Genomic DNA, 20518 nt, shown 5'->3' with positions numbered 1-20518 from the left:
AACAAGTTGGCTGACTGAATCAGCGCACAGAAAACACAGACATTTGCAGAGCTTTTTTCAGATGTTATAGTAATAAAATAATGACTTGGATCGCATTATTGAGGAGTTTGGTGATAAAACGAGTGATCCGGAGATGATCGATCGGTATGTACGACTATTATTATTATTATTATTATTATTTATTTCTTACATAGGTGAACGCTATAGCAAACGAAAGGGTGGGGCAGGGCTGGAGATGCCTAGTGAGTGCTTTGTTGATATGCAGGGCCATTTAAACCCGTTTGACTGTGGAAAAAAATACTTTTAAACAGCGCGTCTAAAATTAACTGCGCGTGTGAAAATTAATTAGACCTGACGTGCCTGACGCGCAATTAATAAATGGACCGCAAAGGGTTAAAAGGCATGTCGTATGCAGACAGGCTAAAAGAATTGAATCTATTCAGTCTTGAACAAAGAAGACTACGCGGCGATCTGATTCAAACATTAAAAATCCTAAAAGGTATAGACAATGTCGACCCGGACTTTTTTGACCTGAAAAAAGAAACAAGGACCAGGGGTCACAAATGGAGATTAGATAAAGGGGCATTCAGAACAGAAAATAGGAGGCACTTTTTTACACAGAGAATTGTGAGGGTCTGGAACCAACTCCTCAGTAATGTTGTTGAAGCGGACACCCTGGGATCCTTCAAGAAGCTGCTTGATGAGATTCTGGGATGAATAAGCTACGAACAACCAAACGAGCAAGATGGGCTGAATGGCCTCCTCTCGTTTCTAAACTCTTATGTTCTTTTATGCGGGACTTTGTCAAACGCTTTCTGGAAATCTAAGTAAACCATGTTGTAATTATCCATTCTATATTGTTCTAGTGCTACATTTAAACACATTGTTATTTAAGTTGTATTGAAATAATATATTTGTTTTTCATAACAATAAAAGTGTTATTTTAAAAAAAAAAATAGCAAAAAAAAAAATATTTTGAACAGTCAATTGCTTTTTTGAGGGCTAAGAATGAAAAATCTGCAAAAAAAAAAAGACAATTTTTAGCATGGAAATTGCCAGCTGGGTAGTTATAACCACCGGACCACCAAGCCTCACTGGCGTTTAACATAACGAGCAGGGCCTTACCAGATGGTAAAGCCCTCTTATGAGGGTTCTGTTGCTATGAGAAAATGGATATGTTCAAACAAAATTAAATGAAGTTTTTCTGTTTGTTTTGTTAATGATTTTATGCAGCATTAGTTTTTGTTGCAATGAATGCAGATGTTTTCCTCATTATTCCACAAGTAATGCGGTTTGCTCAGAATTCCATGTGTGGTCTGGTTAGGTAGCCTTCACTCAGGCTTCGCATCGTGGATATTTCCAATAGCTTAAATAATACCTCAGTACTGAAAAAAGATTGTACACTTTATGGAGCTGTTCTTCAGTTCAGGTACCTCGTACAGAAAAGCGAACATGGTTTGTGAACTGTTTGTAAAACATGTAAAAGAATAAAAGTACACCTAATGTTTTTATTTTTAATTAGGATTTGAGTACAGGTTTGTCTATTTGTGTAAGTTTCATTATTTAAGTTAAAAACAAATACAAAAAAGTTTTAGTAATAAAAATATCTAGTAGAGTATCTGTGTTAATGCTGATCGTGCTGTTGTTCAGTACTTGTTCACAGTGTATTCATAAAGTTTATTCAAAGCCTCCTTCCTGGCTTTGTTAGAGAAGAGAGCACCGTGCCTGTATTGTTGTTATGATGTGCTGAAAGTAATCAGACTGCATCCAGTTGTTTGACTTCTTCAACTCGTCAATCAAAGTGGAGAGAGTAGTTGCTATTGTGGTTACTATATTGCCACTGACAGCAAACACTATTCTCTGTATTTGTATTTATTTGTTTAACTTTATTTTCTATACTAAATTTAAATAGATTGAACATATTTAAATAGATAGATTGAACATATAGGACATTGACAGACAACATTCAGAGGGCGAACAGATTTTCTTTCATAAAGCAGAAAAAAAGGTAAAATACACAAATACTGTATTTACATATTTTCCAGCGGCTTGATTTGGAACAGTGATTAAACATAGTCTGAAAGATAACATTCGAGGTTCTTTACCAATTGACCCATCAGGTTAAAGGAAATCTCTAATTCATTTTAGTGTATTAAGCATCCCCGTGAAGGAAGCTTGTTTTGAATTTGAAAATCTACCAACACTAGAACATATCTCTTACTCCCTTAGGCAAAATTGAATTGTACCCTTCACTTTGACACTTTGATCAAGATGGCTTTCATATTGGTGTTATACAACTTTGTTTTTTCAAGGTGATAAAGACTTAACACTGTCACAGTATCAAAGGCTCATATCTAAGAAACCATTAGTGGCGACTTCATATTTGCAGGGTTATATAAGCCCTGCATGCTAAATGTGTTGGTGACCGTGACATTGACCTAAAATGGCTGTCATATTGAAGTCTTGTAACTTTTTTTTTTAGCATTTCACTACTACATTGTTTTAACATCTGGCCATAACAATGGTATACTGTAGACCACATAATGCCTTATAGTTGATAGACAGATGCATTTGATTCTATGCTGCTCTTTGATTTTTTCACAATGGCTAAGCTATTAAGGTAATTGACCTGTTTATGGATTTTGTTATGAAATTATATGATGATGACTTTTTCATGATACTGAACCTTCAAGTTCTGTTTAGACATTTTCTTTTTCCAAGAGTTACTGCCCAATCCATTTCCTATTCTCTTTATTTAATTCACATGACAAAACACAAACTAGTATGCAGCCCATGTGTGACCGAGCTGTCGTTGAGTGTCGTGTGTGTGGTGATGTCACGGACCAGAAACAGAAACCAAAACAGATAATGGCGCTGGTGAAACTGAGCGCTACGGCGCTCAGCTATTTTATTAAATAAACAAAACAAACGCCAAAACACTAAACAAAAGGGCACATTGGACAAACAACCAATAACGAAACAAGTATATTTAAATATAGCAATTGTTTTTCTCTCCACAAAGCACGTCTCGCCTCTGACACTCTCCCACTGAGCGCGTACAGCTGCAGGTTTTTATATTCTGGCTGAGGGGTCAACTAGCTGTTAATTATCTTATTACTCCTCGGCCACAGTCTGCACGAGTTTAGTAAGGATGCGTGACTGTCAGCTAGTTAAATAATCAGTAGCTGATCAGTCATGCATCCTCACAAGGTCAACGTCTGACCCGGCTACTTTTATTTAAAAATATTACGCTTATTTTGGGGTATTGTATTTCTTTCTTGCAAGCTGGAGCTATAGATCATCAAAATGCAAGTTTCGCACATCATGTGGTGTCAATAATTACACAACAAAAAAAAGAAAAATCGTAATTCACTCATGCAGTGGATATTTAAATTAATTTATAAAATGCATTTTGTTGAGCTCTCATTAAATAATGTATATCCAAAATAACATGACAATATGATACGACTGCAGTTTGTTAAAAATGTTAATACAGTAATACAGTATTTTACGACAATCACCAAAGTTTATTGATTTTATTTGTTTTTATTGCGTCTTTGTAGTACTTTAACTCTGCATATTTCATATTTGTGTCCAACATTGTTACGTCTACTGGGTATACAAAAAAAGATTGAATCACTGAATAACAGTATTTTTGAAGTCTATTGTTTTTGTTAAATTCACAAATTGTTATACATATTGCTTTTGATTTATTGTTATGAAAGACGATATCTTTGTACCTACAGTATAGATTTTTTTTTTTGTTCAGAAGCGGCTTCAGCATGAATCTTGTTTCATTCTGTTCATATTCAAATAGCTTAAGCCTTAACATGCATTGTAGAAATCCAACATTACAAATATTATCATGTATGTATTTAAATATCTTGAGTTATTGCGACTGAAGCAAAAGAAATAAATCATCAATAATTAATATAGGTGGGTCGCCTTGGATAAAGACAGCAGCTAAATAAATATGTTGTCGTTACCCATTCCATTACAGTATGCAATGATGTAACTTATTTATGAATAGTTTTTGTATCAAACGATAATTAATTAAATAGAAAGGATAATCTCTGAAAGATGTTTAGACTATTGTTGATTTATATATGGATGGTTGCTGCATTCTCCCATCGTTCAGCTATCTGTGCACTCAACTTATTTAAAATGCAGACTTTGCTTACATTCTAGTTTGTTTATAGCTTCCAAAGGTAATTTTTAGTGGGGTGGTCCCAAAGTATTGCACACTACTCTTTATAACTTCTAAATAAATACATAATACAAATAAATAATTAATAACTTGTGTGATTTAAAGCAGTAGGGGTATATTTAAGTTGAGTGAAGGAGAATAGTTTGCATCAGAGTATCTCATCGATTTTACCAGTTATTTTTCCAGCCTTGTATTGCAGGGGCCTTGGTGATCCTAAAGTACATTTGTGTTCTTGTTGATCTTGCCCTGCTGTGAGTAGTGCTGAAATGAAATAAAGCTCCTTCATTGCACTAATGGAGTACTTTGTCAGAAACTACAAGCAGACCACTACTAGTCTTTCACATGCTTAAACTATGCACAAATGTGCCAATGCACCTCGATGACATTGGTGCCCCCTACTACCTTGTAGGTGCCACATACTATTTGAAAACCCTATTTTAAGCTCTCCTCTAAAACAGTGCAACAAGTCCTGTTACATTTTGCATACTGCTATATTTTTTTCTCAACTTATGTAATTTTAATGTAGCAGAAGTCTTTAATTGGTTATCAGTTTGATCCATTCCAGCTTTTCAGTCTATCCATAGATGCACTAAAGATGATTGATGTGTCTAGTTAAGCTCAGGTATGTTTAACACTGACACTAAAAGCTTGAATGTCCGGAACTGCTATACAGTGGTAATTTTTTTATTTATTTTTTTTATAAATTTAGTCGTTGCCAATTAGTTTTTATTATTTTCTCCCCAATTTGAAATGCCCAATTATTTTATTATGCTCAGCTCACCGCTACCACCCCTGCGCTGACTCGGGAGGGGCGAAGATGAACACACGCTGTCCTCCGAAGCGTGTGCCGACAGCCGCCCGCTTCTTTACACACTGCGAACTCACCGTGCAGCCGCCTCAGAGCTACAGCGTCGGAGGACAACGCAGCTCTGGGCAGCTTACAGGCAAGCCCGCAGGCGCCCGGCCAGACTACAGGGGTCCAGGCTATAGAGCGCATCCTGCACTTTAGCGAGTGCTTTTACTGGATGCGCCACTCGGGAGCCCCATACAGTGGTAATTTTGAGTTAATTGAAATGTGTTCCACGTAACAAAAATAATGACTTAATAGTGAAAGTATCTTCTTCCTTAGGTACTCAGAGCGCAGTAACACCAAGTGTGTGGGGATCACGATAGAGACCAGACCAGATTATTGCCTGAAGCGACACCTCAGTGACATGCTGTCATATGGCTGCACACGGCTGGAAATTGGAGTGCAGAGCGTGTATGAGGATGTGGCCAGAGACACCAACAGGTGAGAAAAATAAAGACACACAGGCTTCATGTCCCTGAAAAAGTTTTAAATGTTTGAAATTTTTTAATAAGGACCACTGGTTTAGAGTGTGAAAAGGAAAGGGTAATTTTAATGGTTCCCTGATGTATAACTATGTTTATAATCCAGGGCTGGCAATGGAACTTGAAACAAGTCATTGGTCGAGCAAGGTTCCAGCTGTCCGTATATTGGATGGATACGGACAGTTGGGGCCTTGTCACATATTCCAAATTGCTGCGCTGCCGCACAGAATTTAACCCTTTGCGGTCCTATGTCGAACCTGATCCGACATTGCAATTTTCCCTTACCGGTCCAATCATCAAAAAGACGTAAAAAACAGGTCTCTAGTCATTTTTTCTCCGGATAAAGCCGAGAAAACCATTCAATGGCCGAGTGAGACTGATAGGAGCCGAGAGAAGCCGAAAAAAAGGGGCGTATCTCATGAATACAGATAGCCCCGACACCACATAGATAACACGGACATAAACAAACAAGATAGCTGCTTCTGCATCCAGCGCTCAAAGCTTTTTTTAGATGTTATAGTAATAAAATAATGACTGGGATTGCATTATTGTGGACTTCGGTGATAAAACGAGTGATCAGCAGATGATTTATCGGTATGCACGACCTATGAAGAGGTATGTGAAAAATACAGCGAACAAGGGGTGGGGCGGGGCTGGAGATGCAGTACCGAGTGTCCTGTTGATATGCAGTGCCTTTTAAACCTGTTTTACTGTGAAAAAAAAATACTTTTAAACAGTGCGTCTAAAATAAGCTGCGCTTGTGAAAATAAATTGAACCTGACGAGCTTGAGACACGCTGAATAAATGGACTGCTAAGGGTCAAAGTACCGGTAGCCATCTTGTTTACAGTTACAGATGTACAGCTGTAACTATAAAACTGAGTGACCCATTACCAGCAAAAAAATCCCAATAGTAGTAAGTAGACATGCTGGTTTGGATAGAAGAACAATTAAATGAACTAGAAGACAGCAGAACTCACTCACCCCAACTTTGTCAATTCAAATAATGTATTTTTAGCAGTTTGTAAAAGCTACAGAAAAACACAAAGACATTTCTGCACATTATCCACCCCTCTCCGACACAGATCTTGAAATACTTGTGAAACCTGAGACGTCGTTGAATTTATATGTATTCCTTACGTCCTGTTCTGCTCAAACAGTCTGCATTGAGAGGAAAAAAAAAAGTGCTGTCTCAACTCCACCCCCTGGTGAATCTTTTCAATGGTAATCTACACTATCAAAAATAGATGTACTTTCTTTTGCATGTTTCAGTTAAATTAATTTACTCAGCTTAATTTAGTGTGGAGTTCAAAATTGTAAATGGGACTACTTTATTGGCTTAAGGATATTTAATAAAAAAAATAATAATTTTTTGCCCTAAACATGATTTATGCTTTTTCCCCCTTCAAATCCACTGTTTTACCTGGATTATAAATGCAATAACGCACAACGCCCTGAGGCGTCCGTATATTTGACATATACGGACACCCTGTCGGGCCTTATTGCATACGAATAAAGGAAGATAAAATTATTTATGAAGAGATTTTGTCCATTTGTGGACTGTATGTTGCTGCTGTCCACTTGGTGCACCTACCCGAAGATTCTCAACATTCAGAAATTTGTGAAACACATGTCCTTTCAAGAATGGTAACTCTCTAAAAATCGAAAAAAACAGAACTGCATGTTTGTCAGTCATTGTTTTGTTGAGTATTGCTGCACAGAATGATAATCACTCAACCTCCAACTCCAGCCACTAGTGGTGAGCTACTGTATTGATGGAATATCTTCCTCCATGTTATACCCCTTTGATCAATAGTTTGTCTAAGAATGTAATAAAAAACATGAAGGACAACTTGTGCATGGGTGTTTTCTCCGAGTAATGAGCAGTTTTGCTTCTCTCTTAAGTACGAAATGTAATGATTACCGCATGGGTATTTGCCTCCTAAAGACCGAGAAGCCTGAATAATTTATATCAAAGCTGCTATCAACGAGCCTGTGGCGCAGTCATGGCCTGCCTCCGAGGACATACATTTACTGTGCTCACAGACCTCAACACCATTTTTCCTTTCAAGACTGACCTGAAACAGGAGAGCCAAGTTCAGATAAGTATTTGTTACTTTTTCTGCCTTATATTTGCATTTATTGTGTTTTATATGTGATATTGAGAATAATCTCTGAATGAGTTTTACTAATCGCACGTATTTGTGCACAACACCCTGTTGGTTGGATTGGGATTGATTAGGGAGTGGTTAATATGAAGAAAACAGAAAGTACTGATTAGAGGAGAAACCTCAAAATGGAGCGAGGTAACCAGTGGAGTACCACAGGGATCAGTATTAGGTCCTCTGCTATTCCTAATCTACATTAATGATTTAGATTTTGGTATAGTAAGCAAACTCGTTAAATTTGCAGACAACACAAAAATAGGAGGAGTGTCAAACACTGTTGCAGCAGCAAAGGTCATTCAAAATGCATTCAGAACTGGGCAGACACATGGCAAATGACATTTAATCGAGAAAAGTACTGCATGCAGGGCAATAAAAATGTGCATTATAAATATCATATGGGAGATACTATCATATCATATGGGAGACCTAGGAGTTTATGTTGACTCAGAAATGTCTTCATCTAGACAATGTGGGGATGCTATAAAAAAGGCCAACAAGATGCTCGGCTATATTGTGAGAAGTGTTGAATTTAAATGAAGGGAAGTAATGTTAAAACTTTACAATGCATTAGTAAGACCTCACCTAGAATATTGTGTTCAGTTCTGGTCACCTCGTTACAAAAGGATATTGCTGCTCTAGAAAGAGTGCAAAGAAGAGCAACCAGAATTATCCCGGGTTTAAAAGGTATGTTGTATGCAGACAGGCTAAAAGAATTGAATCTATTCAGTCTTGAACAAAGAAGACTACGCGGCGATCTGATTCAAACATTCAAAATCCTAAAAGGTTTGACAATGTCGACCTAGGGGACTTCTTTGACCTGAAAAAAGAAACAAGGACCAGGGGTCACAAATGGAGATTAGATAAAGGGGCATTCAGAACAGAAAATAGGAGGCACTTTTTTACACAGAGAATTGTGAGGGTCTGGAACCAACTCCCCAGTAATGTTATTGAAGCTGACACCCTGGGATCCATCAAGAAGCTGCTTGATGAGATTCTGGGATCAATAAGCTACTAACAACCAAACGAGCAAGATGAGCTGAATGGCCTCCTCTCGTTTGTAAACTTTCTTATGTTTGTTTTGTCCTACTGCGGCCTTGTGCCCCTCGTGAAGCCATCAGCTAGAGTCTGGGGCCAGAGCAAGCCAAAGAGGCACTGACTAACTGCAGTTTCTGTGAGTTTTTTGTGCACCTTTCTCCAAGCGCACGCTGGAGAAACGTCTCTCCCATGGCTCTACAGAGCGCTCTGCGTCCCTTACACCTGCACAGCGCTCTTCCCCATCACCCTTTGGTAGAGAGATGGCTGCATCCTCACCCATTGGCTCTCTGCCAGTTGAGACCGGATGACGCACACAGGACAGTAGCTGTTCATCGATGAGGGGGGCGAACAGGACCTGGCGTTCCCATCTGAGGACATGGTTAGACAGCACATCCCCTGTGGTTAAGCTTTCCCTGCCGGCAGAGCTTTTACCGCTGATCAAGAGGGCCACATCAGTCTACACAAGGATGCAGTGTGGTCCAGTGGTTAAAGTCCAGGGCTTGTAACCAGATCATTACCGGTTCAAATCCCACCTCTGCCATTGACTGACTCACTGTGTGACCACCTCCTTGTGCTCCAATCTGCGGATGAAGTTAAATCAATGTCCTATTGTAAGTAACTGCATATAATGCACAGTTCACAGCCTACCTCTGTAAAACTGCTTTGTGATGGTGGTCCATTATGAAATGTGCTATATAAAAATAAAGATATTATTGTTATATTATATTATTATACACAAGGTGAGACAAGGCAGTCCATCTTTGATCAGCCTACCACCTCTCCCATGTACCCTTTAGTGCGCCTGGATTTTCTTTTTGAGATCCTGCTGTTTTCTGGTCAATGGACAACCTATATAGGGTGCATGATCCGTAGAAGCTGGGCCTGGCCCAATTTCCACCGGTGGAGGCTATCTGCCCCAACACGCAGTGCCGAGTCCTGAAGGTGAACCTCAAGCAAGTGTGCCTATTCAGCAAGTGCATTCGCTGCACGGCTCGGGTGTACTTGTTGTTGTTGTTATTATTGTTATTATTTTTATTATTATTATTATTTGTTTATTTAGCAGACGCCTTTATCCAAGGCGACTTACAGAGACTAGGGTGTGTGAACTATGCTTCAGCTGCACAGTCACTTACAATTACGTCTCACCCGAAAGACGAAGCACAAGGAAGTTAATTGACTTGCTCAGGTTCACACAATGAGTCAGTGGCTGAGGTAGGATTTGAAGCGGAGACCTCCAGGTTCCCAGCCCTTTTCTTTAACCACTGGACCACACAGCCTCCAACCTTGTTCTGGTACAACCTTCTCATTTCCAGCCGGTGGCTAAATTGGTGTCTACCTTTCCAGATGAGCCGCCTAATAGTTATTTCAAAAAGAAAAAAATATTTTTTTTTCTTATGTTCCAGTGAATAGTATTCAAAATGTTTATTTTTTTCCAGTAAAATACTGGCGATTTCTACAATTAATTAGGTATGTAAGTTGAGTAAAATGTTAGTTGTCTGAGGGCATTTTGTTTCCAGACTTATGTTTTAATGGACACTCTGAATTGCGATGGACCAATCCATTTCGAGCTTACAAGCGATGTTGGTGATGAAAGCCGAACGATGAAGCAGTTACAGAATCAATCATTGATTTACACTCCCCCCCCCCCCCCTCAAGAAAACAAAGGACAGTGGAGGGGTGAGTAAGCCACATCTTATTGCGATTCATAGTTTTTATTGCAAACTTTTAGTAGCAGTAAGCTTATGCATTGACTCTTCTTTTTGAGTGCACAGTCTGTCAATGCCATAAAAACTAGGGTTACCAGATTTCCATAGTAAAAAAAAAAAACCTGGAATCCCCCCCAACCCCCCACCCAGTTTTGCTCTTTTTTGTTGAGAACCAGTTTGCTATTTTGATTATAAACGAAGTGCTGGTTTTGTTTTAGTATTTCAGTACATACCAGTCATTTTCTGTGACTTGAGTTGAATCCTGTTGTCAGCAGCTTAAATTCCTCTTTACTGATTTAACTGCATATCTTTATACTTTACAACATAATGTATATCGAACACGAAATGTCTTGACCTTTTAATGCATACCGGTTGCTAAAGCTACCAAAGCACTTACAATAAAATTAGCTATCATAATTCGAAAAAATCATATTCATAGTAGTAATTGAAGAGAGTCACATGTTCCAAATGCAAAAATTTGAAAATTGTAAAATTCCTTCACATTCAGTCTTAGGATGCTAAAAGGCATGGTGCCAACGTAGATCCACTGTATAAAATATGTAGGCATTAATGGTTTAACTCTGCGTTTGCTTTCACTTTTTACACCTAAGCACTCACCAGCTTTTAGCTCATCTGAGTGCCTCTTGTGGCGACACATTCTGATAAAATAGAGCTACAACAGTATTACATATTAAGTCTTAAATAGACTGTATACAATCTAATGCCAATACATTATTGTTATTTGTATTTACTTTAATCAAGCAACAGTTAACAGAATTGAAAAAAATATTAAAATTGAAAGAAATACAACTTACTGTAGAAATCGCATTGTTTACAGAAATTGCAACAGAAACAAACTTCTGAAAACTGTAAAATAAACAGTTTTTGAAATTACAGTTCTTGCAAGTGCTTTTTAAATGTATTTATTTATTCCTGCATTTGCTCATTCTCAGACTCAGTAGTTAATGAGAAATGGCGCCACGTGAAAGTATGTATACTCAGAATCTTGGAAGACTAAAAGGCATCACTATTGTGCATACAATTATGGCCTCTGTGTGCAAGGTGCTCGTTAGATGCTTGTTAAATTAATTAACGCATCACAATTACACATGTTAAATGCATGATGGAATGGATCCAGTGGGCAAAACAAAGTAACCAGACTCGGAAGTAAACATTTTGCACGTAGTTTAGTTCATATTCTGAGGAAACAATTAGAGCAAAAAGCAAAAAATGTCTCTGGGAACTACATTAGGGTTACTTACCAGACATCCTGTGAAAACTGAGATTGTCACAGATTCAGCCTTATTTGTTGTCCTGGTCAGAAAACAGTAAAATTGTTCATTGTCCCGGTTTTGCTGTTGTACAAAACTGCATCAGTGTGCTCTACAAGTTAATAGCAGAGTAATGTATTAGGTTGTGTTGGCACCATTCAAAAATAAAATAAATAGGGGCTCCCGAGTAGTGCATCTGCAACCTATAGCCTGGACGTCGCTGGTTCGAGTCTAGGCTATTCCACTGCTGACCGTGGACAGTAGCTCCCAGGGGGCGGTGCACAATTGGCCAAGCAACGCCTGTGGGGGGGGTCTTAGGTTGTCCAGGGTGTCCTCGGCTCATCGCGCACCAGCGACCCCTGTGGTCTGGCTGGGTGCCTGCTGGCTTGCCTGTTAGCTGCCCAGAGCTGCGTCCTCTGACGCTGTAGCTCCGCGGTGGCTGCGTGGTGGGCCTGCAGTGTGTAAAAGAAGTGGTCGGCTGATGGCACACGCTTCGGAGGACAGTGTGTGTTCGTCTTTGCCCCTCCCGAGTCAGCAAAATAATTGGCTATTCCAAATTGGGGAGAAAGTGGGGAAAAAAAAAAAAAAAAAAAACAATTGGCGACTACTACATTTTTATATATGTATATATAACAAAAAAAAAATAATAATTATGTGGATTATTTGTTTAATCATTCTGATTATGTGCGTATGTTTAAATGGTAACAGCTGATCTATTTTTTAAATCTGTACATTTAAATCTGTAAATTTAACATGTGTTGACTAGATGACAATATGAAGAATTATGATCTGCAATAAATTCACCCAATGTTTAATTTTAAACTATTATCTTTACTTCCTCGACTACAACTATTTGCTGAGGTCCCTCTCTGACACACAGGCCCTCATCAGAACAGCTGGATGAGCTGCGCCTGGTTAACAAGAACCTGCTCCATGTATCAAAACTGAACAGGCAGACTGTAGGCAGGAACCTGGCTACACTGATAGCTGCACATAAGCAGCTTTGGCTTTCCCAGGCACGCGTGTCTGACGTGGACAAAGCACCGCTGTTGGAGGCCCCTATTATACCAGGGCATACGTTTGGTCCCGAGGTGGACGAGATGCTGCAGCGCTCTCACCGCACAATGGAATCCACAAAGGAAATCAGCGGCTAAGGCCCCGGCAGCCTCAAAGACCGGCACAGCCGGCTGCACCTGCTGCCAGAGGTGGTGTTCAGAACCGGCCCGCGGCTGCTTGCTGTGGAGGCTCCAATGTGTTCCGCCGCCCAGCGCAGAGACAAAAGTCTCAGATCAAGCCACAGGCCGAGCAGCAGCCCTAGGACTTTGCTACCACAGGTCCAGAGGCCCTTCTCAGGGAGCCATCAGGAGTATTGGCGTCGGTGCACCACGGATATCTGGGTGCTTACTACCGTTCAAACCGTCTACTCTCTGCAATTCAAGCACGGTCCCCCTCCCTTTCAGTCCGTGACTCCAACATCAGTCATGGACCCGCAAAACACTGCGGTGGTGTATCAGGCTGTAGCAGCTCTGCAAAAACAGGCTATTCGCATGATAGACCCCCTCCAGTTGGAGGAAGGGTTCTACTCCAGGTGCTTTCTAGTGCCCAAGTGGAATGATGGCCTCAGACCAATCCTCGACCTCAGACAGGTCAACCTGTATCTGAGCCGAAGGCGTTTCAAAATGTTGAAGATGCAACAGCTGTTGCAGTTTATCAGGCAAGGCGACTGGTTCACCATGGTGGACCTCAAAGACGAGTTCCCCGTCTTGCCATTTGGTGCCTCGAAGTGCATGGAAGCTATCCTGGCCCCATTGACTCAAAAGCATCAGAGTGCTCAATTATCTGGATGACTAGCTCATTTGTGCTCAGTCTCCAGCACAGGCAGAGGCCCACATGGAATTTGTCACCGGCCGCCTTCAACCGTTGAGCTTTATGTGAATCATGAAAAGCCAACTCACGCCTTCTCAGACAACCGCCTATCTAGGAGTTTGCTTGGACTCCAGGTCCATGCTGTCCACTCTGTCAGACGGCAGAGTGCAGAGAATAGTCAACTGCTTAGAGCTCTTTCAGCTAAAAAGAGCGCTCATGGTAGTGACTTTTCAGAGTAACACCCCTTGGCAGGGTCTCCACATCAATGTTTTAGAGCTGCAGGCAGCTTATCTGGCCTTGCAGAATTTTTTGTAGCAGGTTCGAGGGAGACATGCGCTTGTCTGTACAGACATAACAGTGGTGGCTTACATCAACTACCAGGGCTGCCTCAAGTTGTCCAGTCTCCATAGTGTGGCCCAGTGAGCCTTTGCTCTTGGCGCACGAGAACCTCCTCTCACTACGGGAATACACCTGCCTGTAGTGACAAACTGAGCGGTGGACCTCCTATCCAGGAGAGTTCCCAGCGCCTCAGAGTAGAGGATTCACCCCAAGGTGGTGAGCCTCATTTTGGGAGAGGTTTGGGAGAGCAGAGATAGATCTCTTTGACTCCCAGGAATCAACCCACTGTCCCCTCTGGGTCTCCATAATAGGAGGCAGTGACACGCTGGCAGTAGATGCCTTGTCACACCAGTGGCCGAGGCAACTGTATATGCCTTCCTAGTGCTCCTAGTAGCCCTTATTGGCCCAGGAGACTGGTTTTCAACCCTGATGCAGCTCTAGTGCGGCCAACCGTAGACTGCCCAAGCACCTTGACCTGCTCAGTCAGGCACTGGGGACCTTCTGGCAACCCGACCCATTGAGCCTGCAGCTCTGGGTCTGGCCCCTGAACAGCTGCATTTGAGCCACCTGGGTCTATCCAATAGGGTATTGACACCCTACAAAATGCCAGTATGGGTACAAGTGGGGCGTCTTTCAGACATGGTGTCTACCTCATGGGGTTCGACCCCACGACTTGTCCCATGGCAGTTATACTGCAGTTAAAACCCTGTCAAATCAGAGGCTGTCCAAATGATAGCAGACAGTCAGGACTGCCTGTGAGCTGGCCAACTTGCCCCATCCAGAAAGGCTTGCTTCCCATTCCACCAGGGGCATGGCCACTTTGTGGGCTTTATTCCAAGGTGCATCTGTCAAGGACATTTGCAATGCAGCGGTGTGGGCTACTCCCCATACCTTTACTGGGTCCTACAGACTTAATGCCGTGGATCCTCAATACCCTGGTATTGGAACTAGAGTGTTAAGGTTGGCTCTCAGTCGACGCTTACGACACAGGCATAGAGGTGAGTTTCTCCCTCAATACGTTAGCCCTAGCTACTTGTTACTGGGGTTCCGCATGGTAACGCACAAGGCAGCCTCTTGGCTTACCTTGTAGCATTCCAGTTCTTCTGCAATATTGCACTTGCGACAGCTTTGGTATACTTACCCATGTGGTAATGGTTACATTTCGTACTTGAAAGGGAATGTTAGGTTATTATCATAAACCTGGTTCCCTGAAATAGAAAGGTAACCATTAACCTTCAATGTCGCTGCGTTCATGATTGCAGCAGGCTTGAAGGAAAAATTACGTTGAGGCCTGTGAGGGTAGGAAATTTATGTCCTCGGGGCGGTCCATTACTGTGTCACAGGCTCGTCGAGCAGCTTTGATATAAATTATTCAGGTTTCCGGGTCTTCAGAGGTAATACCCATGCGGTAATGGTTACATTTGTATTTCAGTGAACCAGGGTTATGATAATAACTTAACATTTTCTTTGCTGTTGGAAGTCTAACCTTTCTCTGTTTATCTGCAGGGGACACACAGTCAGGGCTGTCTGCGAGTCCTTCCACCTGGCAAAAGACGCTGGCTTCAAAGTGGTGGCACACATGATGCCGGATCTGCCCAATGTGGGTCTGGAGAGAGATGTAGAGCAGTTCATAGTGAGTAAGAGCATGTGTTCATTTTTAAGGTTTGAATGATCCTTCGCTAGCCAGGGATTTTGTCATGCATTCATGCATGTTTTTTAGTTTTGACATTCATTGCATGAATTGTGGAGAACATTTTTAATTATTAATACAATTCATTTTCCTTTAATGTATTCGGGTCTGCAACTCAATTTCTAAGCTGCAGTCTGTGTGGGGTTTTTCACACTTTAACAGACTTGAGACAATCGCTGTGTGAGTTTCAAAATTCTCCCCCCCAAACTTCAGGCCCATTCTTTGAAGAGAATAACACCTTCTGAAAGGATTGATTTAATTAGATTACAGTCTGTGGAGGCCAGTTTTACAACTTGGTTTCAAAAGCCCCTGCTGTGAGTCGGCTAGTTGGAACAAACTCTAAACAAATGCTGTTTTTATTAGAACAGATGTCCTTTGTTTACAAAAGTAACAGACAATATTGTGGATTAGGATTTAGTATGTATCGCAGATTTACCATCACCAGGATAATTTGCGAACCTGTCAAATATAGCAAAACACTGCCATCTTGTGGATAATGGAAATAGTGTTTTTGGAAGGAACAGACTTGTATTCAATGTAATACCAAGGAATTGGGTTATAAGGAGTAAACTCCCCTAGTGCGTTAAATTAATAAACACACAAGAAAAGTAACAGATTATCGTGGGCATTTGTATAACGCGGATGAAATTGTTTTAAAGGTATTTTTCTAAAAACAACTTGATGCACGAACATTCAAAAGGTTTTCCAATGACATACCATGACAAATAGGAAATATAAATGCATTTTAAATAAGGTTCATGCTTACAACAAGACATAACATTTTAATATGAGCATGTTTGAAATCTCGTAGGGAGAGGGAATCTAAAACGTATAAGAAATTGAGGTATCAAATTAGTTATGGCGAAGTAAGACTTTTTATCCAAAATGCATAATTTGAACAGCAAATAACAAGGACACATGGAGAGAAAAAAAAGAAAAAGCCCTCATTCTGAAGAGAACACCCAAAGTCGTAATTTACCAATCAAGGACCACGAAAAGTCAATCAAATCATTGACAGTAACTTGGGGGCCACTCCTATTGACCTGTCTATAAAAATACAGACACGTGCCTCGAGAGCATTCCATCTTTCCAACCCTACCTTGCTGCTTCCTGTCTCTGGACTCGACAACTTAAGATCCTGCTTTTAATTACCGGTAACAAGCCACAAAGCCTTTGTTTTAAATATACTTGAAAATGCACATCTTTTAAAAAAAGGACAAAAGAACTGAACTGTTTGCTTCAAATGTACTGCTGTGCCTGACTGATTTGAGATACCTACGCTGAATGGACTTCATGGGAAATCTGATACATGCCTCGCTAGTAATAATATTTGCTTTGTATTAAAATGTTAAATGCTTAGACATGTCCTACGTAATTTTAGAATGTTTTATGCAATTATTGCATTTATTTAGATCATGTTAATATGTTTCATAATATGATATGCAAAATTAACTCCAGCTAATCACGTTTAATTTGCTAGAGCAGGGATTCCCAAACCTTGCTTGCTCGCCTACCACCATTTAGTAAATATATAATCTAATGTACCACCAGCAAATTTCATATAACCCCCAAAAGAATGTGTACTGAACAACATCAACATTTTCAGTATATTTAAAGCCTGTGTTACAATATTAGTTACAATATAAAAAATGTACTACAGTCAGCACTCACATCCGACCCTATAAAATTGACTTCAGTGTCGGTAAACGAGTGTGACGCATATCTGATTATTTCATTTTGGCCCGTTCCAACTCTTGTCTGTTTTTTCAGGGAACACAAAAAAATATATAATGTCAGAAATACATTGCTGAAAGGACTGTGTTTAAAAATAAGTAGGTTTACATTTAAATGTACATAAGAACATAAGAAAGTTTACAAACGAGAGGAGGCCATTCAGCCCATCTTGCTCGTTTGGTTGTTAGTAGCTTGTTTTTTAAGTTATATTAAGTTGTTAGTTTAGTTTGTTTTTTATGTTATATTAATTAAATTATATGCATTGAAAAAAGAGAGAGAACCAGGCAGTTTATTATTTTTGCTGAGGGGCCATGAACGGGTTGTCGTGCATATTTAGTAAGATATAATATTTAACATTAGGCCTAATACCTTAATATCCTAGACAAAAAACCCCACTATGTTATTAAAATACAAACATTAGTTAACAGTAATATAATATAAAGGAAGATGTCTCCTTTATGTGATTAATATTTAAATATAAATATACGGTTTTAGTCCAACATGTATCCTATTCATTATAAAATGATATTCATAATTCCATTATTCTGTTTATCAAATATATCAAAAGAACTATGAACATAGAAAATAAATATGAGGCTAAGTTATAAAAATATGCTTTTAGATTCTGGATAAAGAGAGGTTAGCCAGTCTGATAACTGTCAATAAACTAATATTAAAAGTTTATATATACAGTAATCCGTTGCATGTCTGACTGCAGTGGGACCAGAGTAAGGATGGATATGTAAAAAGTCGGATGAATGAATCCTGTTTTAAATGCTGCTAGGGCAGCAGTGTGGAGTAGTGGTTAGGGCTTTGGACTCTTGACCGGAGGGTTGTGGGTTCAATCCCCAGTGGGGGACACTGCTGTTGTACCCTTGAGCAAGGTACTTTACCTAGATTGCTCCAGTAAAAAAAACAAAAAAAAAAAAAAAAAAACCAACTGTATAAATGGGTAATTGTATGTAAAAATAATGTGATATCTGTATAATGTGAAATAATGTATAATGTGATATCTTGTAACAATTGTAAGTCGCCCTGGATAAGGGCGTCTGCTAAGAAATAAATAATAATAATAATAATAATTATACACAGCTGTAACAATTACTGTTTTCACACAATTATTGTTTTGAGATTCAGCTTTTATTAGGGAGCTCCCCTAAATCCCTTGTTTACAAAGATACAGGGTTTTAATGCTTGTGACAGAGTATTATTATTATTATTATTATTATTATTATTATTTATTTCTTAGCAGACGCCCTTATCCAGGGCGACTTACAATCGTAAGCAAAAACATTTCAAGCGTTACAATACAAGTAATACAATAAGAGCAAGAAATACAATAACCTTTGTTCAAGTAAAGTACAAGTTTGACAAACCACAATTCAATAATACAGCAGGTAATAATGATAGTTACATCAGGATATGATTAAATAGTGATAGTTACATCAGGATGTGATTAAATACAAAGTACTACAGGTACTTTGTATTTAGTAGCCGTTTGCCGTGTGGGTGCGTGCATTCACTGCTGAGTGACAGGCAGGAGATCGAGATGGAGGTTGAAGTTGATATGCCCCACAGGCGAATGGGATTTATTTTACATATCAACACACTGAACAGCTCATGTGACACTATCAGCAATGGCAGCGCACGGAGTACATACAACACAGTGTATGAAACCTTTGGTAGGATCTAGAATACCTGAACAAATTTTCTCTGTTCAATAATAAACTAACGTTGCTGAAGAGGTTGGTCATGGCGGATAAACGGTTAGGGCAGGTACGCGACTGATTACAGAATATGGTTTAAGGATCTCAAATCAATCATAAATGCTTACTTGAGTACTGTACTGTAGACAAAGAAAGTCGACACATTATGTTTATTAAGCTAAGAAAAGTAGAATATAAAAGTTAGAAATCATATTGACAATTATAGACAGGCACAAATAAAACAATTTCATATGCATGCAGGATTTGTATGGTTACATACAGTATATGTGCAAGGAGGATTCATAACACGTACAGTAACGGTGTTAAGCAGCGTCTGTTGTGTTGGGAGGAAGACTGTGTTTTTGTTTCATTGGTTGTAAGCATTTTCAATTACATATAATACTGAGTTGTAATATTAGTTACTTCATACTTGTAGACAAACTCAGTTAATGTTGAAATAGTTCCGAAGTTTGTAGTTGTTTTCAAATACACACAATATCAGTTCAGTTAAAGTATTATCGTGTTTTAATTGTTCATCAAAGTAACATTGTTTATATTTTTAATCTTTAGCAAAGTGATATGTTGTATTAAATGTTTTTTTTTCTTCTTCTGGTTGCATGTAGATATTTCTTATATAAACAAATAGTATTTTACTTGAATGTTAAATGTAATACTTATTCTGTCGTTGTTGAAAAACAAAGCTTGGAATGCAGATGGTGGTCTTGGAAACCATAGAATTGCAGGATGTAGAGATGAGAAATCTTCAGGATGAAGCTATATACGATGCTTGAATGGGTCCCCATTGAAGCGAAGACTCCGTGATCACTTCATGGTGAGATGTTTTCAAATCCAAGAGAGAGAGAGCGAGTTCATGCTTGTTTTGCTTTAAATGTAGCGCCCAAAGGGAGTTCACTGGTGATTCCATCGCTTCTAGGTCAACACAGGAAGTTCATCTTTGAACGAAACACGTTATACAATAATTAAAGTCAAATAATTTAAGAATTAAAACAACACTTAAACTTGCGACACAGGGTTTAAGTTCAGCACCAACTATACATAAAATGTTGTTACTGTTATTAAGCACTAATAATAATCTGAAGCAGTGGTATTTCAAAATAACAGAAACCCATTTTTACTTTAGGGAAGTAGGCTACAGTTTTTTTTAAATGTGGTGTTCTTTATTGAAATACATTTTCAGATTTCATATTGAAGCTTGTATTATTCATTCAATCAAAGCAAGTAGGAATTTGCTTGCATCATTTAACCCTTTGCGGTCTTATGTCGGACCTGGTCCGACATTGCAATTATTCCTATCCGGTCCAATGTTGGACCCTGTCCGACATCATCAAAAAGACGCAAAAAAACGGGTTTCTAGTCGTTTTTTCTCCGGAAAAAACCGAGAAAACCATTCAATGGCCGAGTGGGAGCGACAGGAGCTGAGACAAGCCGAAAAAAAAAAAGGGCA

General features: G+C 39.4%; 1 protein-coding gene across 3 annotated transcripts in view; it reads left to right on the top strand.

Annotated features, from left to right (window-relative positions):
• The window catches only part of elp3 (elongator acetyltransferase complex subunit 3), a 200529-nt gene that overhangs the window by 47425 nt on the left and 132586 nt on the right, over window positions 1–20518 (top strand). For 2 of the 3 annotated variants that reach the window (XM_034004543.3, XM_059024757.1), the window contains exons 8-9: window positions 5337–5498; window positions 15430–15556. In XM_034004543.3, coding sequence (XP_033860434.1) covers window positions 5337–5498; window positions 15430–15556 — 289 coding nt within the window. The remainder of the gene's footprint in view (window positions 1–5336; window positions 5499–15429; window positions 15557–20518) is intronic. The other variant, XM_059024758.1, reaches the window with a different exon arrangement.

This window comes from Acipenser ruthenus, chromosome 5, assembly GCF_902713425.1.
Source record: "Acipenser ruthenus chromosome 5, fAciRut3.2 maternal haplotype, whole genome shotgun sequence".
Classification (NCBI taxonomy): Eukaryota; Metazoa; Chordata; class Actinopteri; order Acipenseriformes; family Acipenseridae; genus Acipenser; species Acipenser ruthenus.
The sequence above is the reverse complement of the archived record's forward strand: the minus strand, read 5'-3'. Positions and strand labels throughout refer to the sequence as shown.